The sequence below is a fragment of the Gekko japonicus genome, unplaced genomic scaffold, assembly GCF_001447785.1.
Source record: "Gekko japonicus isolate JY-2015 unplaced genomic scaffold, Gekko_japonicus_V1.1 scaffold660, whole genome shotgun sequence".
NCBI lineage: Eukaryota > Metazoa > Chordata > Lepidosauria > Squamata > Gekkonidae > Gekko > Gekko japonicus.
The window spans coordinates 847,235-854,637 of record NW_015159728.1 but is presented as its reverse complement, the minus strand read 5'-3'; the positions used below and the strand labels follow the sequence as shown (position 1 = coordinate 854,637).

Sequence of the window (7,403 nt, the reverse complement as noted above, 5' to 3'; positions counted from 1 at the left end):
TCCTCCAGCAACCCAAATGCATGTGTGCTGTGTGGTAACCTCTAACATCTGTGCAGAATTACATCTGCTGTAAGGAATTACTCTTTTTACCTCAGGTTGGCCAAAAGGGTTGCTGATCCTAGGTTCAAATCCAGCTGGCATTTGATGTGGATTTTGATACTTCATCTCAACGATATTCACGTGGCTTAGAATCACCATTGCCCAATGGTGTGTGTATTCCCAGGTAGCATGTATGTCTATAAATATATGCACACTAGTTATATACAGAACCCAGACAAACACACTTTTACAGAACTGGATCACTGTTTTACACTAGTGATTATTACCACAGGAAACCACAGGTATAATGTTTTCAGTCTTCAGTAGAAAGGCCAACACATTTGGAAGAGTGATGGCAGAAGGAATTCCCATGCAGCTATATATATGTGTGTTATGTAAAACAGCTGGCTGAAAGGGAAACAGCTGGATCTTGTTCCTTCAATTCCTGGAGCTAGTCCTACCTCCTACCTTGTTTATGTGTTTATATGTTCCCCACTACAGCTACATTTTTGAAAAGGGGATTCCTCTCCATAGTGGATAGTGATGCATGAGGAAGCAGAAGAAGAAAAGTAGATTTTTTATTGTTGGACATTGTAACTCTGCATGCAAGAAGATCTGGGAGGAAAAGGGTTAAAATAATTCTTTCACTTGAGTACACTTGGCAGTTGGCCCCAGCCTCCCTTCAGTTAGATGTTGAGCCTCTTTGGCCATTGCTCACCCTCTGTTTTTCATCTTATACGGGACCTCTCTTCTTCTCTGTCTTACCTGGGCTTGGAGCTGTAGCAAGTTAACCTTCTTGAAGTTAATCTGTTCACAAAGTTAAATGTCCCTACTTAAATATGTCACATAATGTGCTTCTGTTTTTGTAAGTAGAATTTCTTTCTCTTGTTACCATTGGAGTTATATCATCTTTGTAATTTGTTTGAACAGCGTTTTCCCCTTAACCAGGAAATGTGGAGGACTGGGGATGCTCCAAAAAGCTTCTGTGCTTCCAAGGCAATTGATTTTTACATTTAACCCAATATTTATGTCCTGCTTTCCTCTACCTTAAGGAGTCTCAAAGGCGCTCACAATCACTTCCCCACAATGGGCACCCTGTGTGGGAGGTGGGGTTGAGAGAGTTCTGAGAGAACTGTGACTGGCCCAAGATCACCCAGCAGGCTTCACATGGAGGAATGGGGAATCAAACCCAGTTCTCCAGATTGGAGTCCACCGCTCTTAACCACTACACCACGCTGGCTCTCAATGCCTAGTTCCTTTTGGACTAAGCTTCACAGGGCAGACTCTTTGACAGACTGACAGCAGGCTTCTAATGAAGAGCCTGTGTGTCTATTTCCCAATGATCTCTTGTTGATTTGTCCCTCCAAACACACATGCACACACACACACACTCGATTCTTTGATAGTAGACCAATTCTGTATTAAGTTGACTTTTCAACTTGTAGCTCAAGTTTTTACAAGACGCCTCCATGGAGTAGGTATCAAATGAGATGCACAAATCCAATTTATATTCTCCCCCCCACCCACCCACCCTCCTCACCAACAATGAAAGGCAGCGCTCCAGTCTCTTCATGCCAGGCATTTGGCACAAGCCTTCTCACACTTGGGGGAAGTATCCCAATGGAACAATGCTCAAACATTTCCTCAATGCTCAGTGACCAGTGGAAGACAAACATGCCAGTGGCACAGAGGAGTTATATGCAAGAAGAGACAATAACAAATGGGCCTTAAACCAGAAAGTCTGCAGGAGAAGAACAAGAATCAAGCAAAGAATGAAGGAAACTGTGTTAAAGTTTTCTTCCAGCCCTTGACAGCTCCCTGTTGTACACTGTGGCTCTACTTTGAGTGTTAGGTTATTCCCCCCTCCCCCCAACCTTTTTTTTTTTTTTGCATGTACTTAAGCACAGTAAATGAAATGTAATACTGGGCAAATGTGCAAATGCAATGTAGTGGGTGGTTAATTATTGCAAGAGTTTGTCCTGTCCTGGGTCTCGGCACTGCTGGTCTTCCTTCCTTCCTTTATTTCCCCTTTTATTGCAACAATGGGGGTCCCTCAGGTTTCCTGTTGACACTGACCATTTTGGTGTCTATGTATGATGTAATGAAAAGGTGAACAAGAAACAACGGCCGTGCATCAAATCACAGAGCAACATGCATGCTGGTTTCACCATGCATGCTGACCCAGTTCTGTCAGGACACAGAAAACAGAGGGCCGCACCAAATGGGAAAGTTCTGGCAGGAGCCGCGGATGGCTCAGTCGTACTGCTGGCCACTCTTCTTGCTTTACACTTTCCCTTGCTCCCTCACAAAACCTAGCAGTGCCAGTGGGGGAATTACTCTGATATGTCAACAACAGGTGTTCTAGTTTGGCAAGAACGTCCCCACCTCCCAGGCTGCTAGAATATTTCAAAGTAATGGGGAAAATACAAGAACAAAAAGCACCCCTGTTCTAGACAGTGACCTCAGTCTTGCTGTTGGTGGGAAAGGATCGTTGTTGCTGGCTGTAGTGGGTAGGTGTCTGGCCGAATACCTCAGGCAGCTTCTCAACGCTGAACTGACGCTTGGTGGTGTAGGCCTGTCGCCGATGGTCAGGATGGCTGTGCTCCCAGCCATTTTTGAAGCCTGGGCTGCCTGCTAGAGTGTGGGCATTGGTCTTCATCACTTTAGCCTTCTGCCCTGGCGTTGCCAAGCCAATCATCGCACAGCCGTCTTGGAGAGATGGGATGTCTTTCTGACGTAGTGTCAAGGGAGGGAAGGACAGAGTGCCTGACGGTGGCATGTCCACCATGGGGAAGTGCTTGTAGAATTCTTCAGGAGCGCTTTCTAGAAGGGAATATGTGAAATGGAGCAGAAAATGAAGTCACAACAGGCTTTATCTCTTCAACACTTGTCCCAATAGTACTCCTTAGCATTACTCTTTTGTGGCCTGCTAAAAGATGGATTAAAACAGTAGTTTGACACCAGCCTCAGTATATCATCATGTTCCCATAACAATCCTGTCATGCCTGTCCCAATAGCAAAGGCTAGAACTGCACCTGTAGTCAGATTCTAAGTACATTTATTCAGTAATTAGTCCCATTTTTCCAGAGGGGCTGACTCCTTAGAAAGTAGGGTTAGACTGCAATTCTGTGTTGCAGACTTAACCTGTTAGTTTCTTTTATACTCTTGATTTTGCTGTTCTGCACTAACAGGAACGAATGAAAGAACGATTGTTACTTTTTTGCTAAACTCTAGTCACTTAATAGTAAGTAGGGGAAGGGTATGTCCAGATGGTTGAGCCACACAGCTCCTCCCTCCCTGTCTGTAGCCAGAGCAAGGTGTCAATCTCAGATGAAGGGGCTGGTTTAACCACTCTTCTTGTGAGTACAACAAGAGAGTTAAAGGCTATTAACAAGTAGTTGGTTCATCCTGTGCCCATAAGTAGCAGAAAGCTAATATGATCAGATGAGGGCATCATACAATGTCAATGCAAAAATACATAAGGATAGTAAAAATAAAGTGTGCTGGTTGTTCACACCAGAATTATTAATTTTTTTTGCAGAATTAGCCACTACCGCTTTAAGCGAATTTCACATTCATATTAGCTGCTGCTACTACATATAATGAAACTCAAGTAGAAATTCTTTCCATCCTACCTGCTAATAGGGCACTTAATTTTCTCAATTATGTCAAAGATGCCCAATAGAGGATGGTTCCCAAAATTGCTTATATAATGGAGGACAGAGAAAAGGATGAGGAAGTTCTATTGTGCCCTGCCTTCATTGTTTCCAGGGTGCAACTTGCATGTTTTGAGCCCTTTGCATGCAGAGATGTTTGTGGATAGACTTTGATGTGGGGGAGATGCTGAATGCAAAGAGCTCAGGGGCAGTGAACAGGATAGCAGGGCCAGCAGCAGCACCCCACCCTTCCTCTTCTGGGTACATACTTCTTTACACAATGAGTGATTAAAATGAGAAATTTGCTGCCAGAGGATGTGGTGATGGGTGCAAGTATAAGTGGTTTTAAGAGGGGATTAGACAAATTCATGGAGGACAGGTCCCTCAGTGGCTACTAGACAGAACCTCCACATTCAGAGCCAATAGACCTCTGAATACCAGTGCCAAGAGGCAACATCAGGGGAAGGCCCTATTGCTGGCTGGCCACTGTGTGACACAGGATGCTGGACTAGATGGGCCACTGCTCTAACCCAGCAAGGGTCTTCTTGTGTTCTTCTGCTGATCTGCACAGAGCTGGGGGTATAACTGTAATGAAAATATGGCCCTGTGACACAACGTAAAACCTTCACAGATAGTAAGAAGATAAAAACAGCCCTTAAGGTTTCTTTAAATGTATACCCCTCCTGATGACTGCAAACCATACATGCCACAGCCAGCTACTGCTGTGCTCTGTGTCAGCAATCCGTGATTTAATGCTTTTACATTCAAAATGTAAATCTCTTCAAAACAGCTGTGGAAAAATCCACTCCCATAGTATGTAAAAGGGTGATTACTATGTGTTAAAGGGCAACTTATCCATGCAAAAGTTATTTTTATAAATACTTCTGTATTCAACACCCCTGTGGGAAGAGGCAAATAATGGTGCCCCCCCACCCCCTTGTGGCCTTATTCCTTTCCAAACCGCTGCATTTTAGCCCTTCTGGCTATGTTCCCCCTCCCCTTTCCTATAATAAGTGCTGTCCCATTTCCTTCCCCCCTCATCCCTACCCCTGTGGGATTAGTGGAATCATAATGCCTACTACTCAGCAGAGTGGGATGTTAGCAACAATGGAATGATGTCACCCTGTGTGCCAGAATGGGGGGAGGGAAGCTCAAGGCAAGCCAGCCTTTGGAGCAACCCAAGAGGACGAACGTGCAGTCCAATGGCACCTACCTACAGCCTTGAGAGTCGCGTATTTGGCATAGTCAGGTGCCTTGTGCGGCATAGTGCTGCTGGCCATTTGCAACCAGTTGTTGTGTGGATGTGGCAGTCCAATCTGTGGGGCAGTGGCAGGATTAACCACAGCATTGTTCAGATGATTCTTGTCTGAAAGCATAAAGAGGTAGCAGGAAATGACTTAAAAAGGCATAGAAAGAAAGGGGGAATTTTAAACCAACCACCAACCGAAAAAGCAAAACAAAGCAAAAAAAAAAAAAAAAGTGGAGGAAACAAAAAATATACTGAAAGAAAAGCTAACTTGCTATTTAGAAACCAATAAGATCCAACCCAAATAAAATAGGCCAAAAATATCCGAAAGGAATCATAACATCTGGAACACTCCCATAGTCAGTCGTGGGACAAGAGACCAAATGTGTTTCAGCATCACTGCCTAACCAATATACCAAATGTTTAAGATGCAACTTTCTCTACTGTTGACGACACTGACATTGAAACTTGTTTGTTCTCATCCTGTGATTAACAACAGTAGTGTTTTGTCTGTTATGATTATTTGGAAGTATTTATTAAGAGATATTTATTGGGTCTGGATCTTAGTGGTTTCTAAATAGTAGGTATGTTTTTCTTCTAGAAAAACACTCGTACGTCATCAGCCACACTTCTTAGGCCCTCTGTAGTGGTTACTCCATCTTTGAGGCACCTCTGCTGTCCCAATGTGTGCCTGCACGGAAGACTCTCAATGAGCAACAGTTATAGGTAAGTGCAACCCTGTTATCTGACTAAAGCCTAGGTCCATTAAAATATATGCCCCTTCCCTTGACAGAATTGTTCCAAGGGTTAATTTAGAGCAGTGGTTCTCAACTGTTTTATATCTACTGGTTACTCTGTCAAAGAAGCTGAGTCCCACCATGATAAAAACAAATAGTCTACTTTTCCCGAGAAGGACATTTATATGTTTACAGGCATTCTGTTATTTATCATTTATGGTACATTTTAATTGCAGTATTATTGCTGGGAGCAGGGTCAGCAAGTAGTGACACATCAAAGACTGCTGGTGAGCAGAGGGAATGGAGGATTAGGAGAAACACCAAGTATCCAAGGTTACTACTAGCATGCTGAAAGTCACAGGGGGATAATCTGTGGCAGGTAGGGTTGGCAGGAGATGGCACATCACACATGCAGGTGGCATGGAGATTTGGGGAGAACAAGTTCTTTGTAATTGTTATGAAAACCCTGCATCCCACCTTAGACTACTTCTGTGTCCTGCTGTTGGCAACTGTCACACCAGTTGACAGAATACATGATGGCTGAATTCAATTTAACTCAGTAGCAAAAACATGCCTTTAGGACCAGTTCCTGAAACTGACCTTGCACCTGTCCTCAGTGAAGGGGCAAACTGAGCACTAGGCTTGTACCACTGCGAGGGGAGAGAGAGATTGGAGGCATCGCTGGCTGGGAAAGGCAAGCAATAGCACTCTTAGTGCTGCTTGATGGCTTGGACCATTGTGGTGCCCCTCCCAACAGAGAGGGTACTGAGGAGTATTGTGTTTGTGCGTAGGCTGCAGTGTGGTTTTATACTAACGGGCCATGGTGAACCAGAAGGTTGAAAAAATACAAAGCTAACAAACAATTATAACAATAACATTGACAACTGACACACTGTTATATCCAATATACATTAGCAATTCCAAAAAGTCAATTTCCAAGGCAGAATGAGCATATAAATACACCAGGTGGCGTTAGTTCTCACCACTCAAGTCTCTTTGTTTTTTCTTCTTTTAGAGGCTTGAAGCAGTCAACATGCTATTACGCCAAGCTGAAAGAGACGAGGCCGCTGCAAAACCCGTTTAGAGGCGTCTGTTCTGCTTTATTTAATGCATGAAGGCTTTGGTTCCAATCAATTTGCAGTCCTGAGGAAGTTCGACTGAAACTGCTTACAGTTCAGTATAGCGTGTTGACTGCTTCAATTGTCTAAAACAGGGGTGTCAAACTCATTTGTTATGAGGGCTGAATCTGACATAAATGAGACTTTGTTGGGCCAGACCATGTGTGTCATAAAATGTAATGCCAGGTAGCGGAGATATAAATTTTATAAAGGATACACACACAAAGGGTTTTTACTTAAAATAAAAATGTGCTTAAAAAAATTAGCAGTCTTGCAATATTTTGTTTATTTAATTTATTTAATTTATTTTTTTATTTATTATTAAATTTATACCCCGCTCTCCCCCGTAGGGCTCAGGGCGGCTTACATGGAAAGAAAAACTTGCTAATAAAAACATCAAATAGTTTAGTACATTTAAAAAACATAATATACAATTTAAAAACCCACTCAAACATTAAAGTGCTCAAACTACCCATTATCCATTCCGGAATTTCAGAGAGGACAACCACATTCACAACTGAACATCCCCGGTAGGCATTCCATAATGTTCAACAGGTGTTTCTTCCCGCCCTCCTAGGGCCCTACCCCCCCCCAATGATGGTAATAT

At 43.2% G+C, this 7,403-nt stretch overlaps 1 protein-coding gene across 1 annotated transcript in view; it reads right to left on the bottom strand.

The window, feature by feature from the left end:
* Nucleotides 1-1,860: 1,860 nt before the first annotated feature.
* SHISA8 (shisa family member 8) overlaps nucleotides 1,861-7,403 on the bottom strand; it is a 60,877-nt gene continuing 55,334 nt past the window's right edge. Inside the window, exons 3-4 of the mRNA XM_015426722.1 lie at nucleotides 4,909-5,061; nucleotides 1,861-2,862 (exon numbers count right to left, since the gene is read on the bottom strand). Coding sequence (XP_015282208.1) covers nucleotides 2,489-2,862; nucleotides 4,909-5,061 — 527 coding nt within the window. The 3' untranslated portion in view covers nucleotides 1,861-2,488. The remainder of the gene's footprint in view (nucleotides 2,863-4,908; nucleotides 5,062-7,403) is intronic.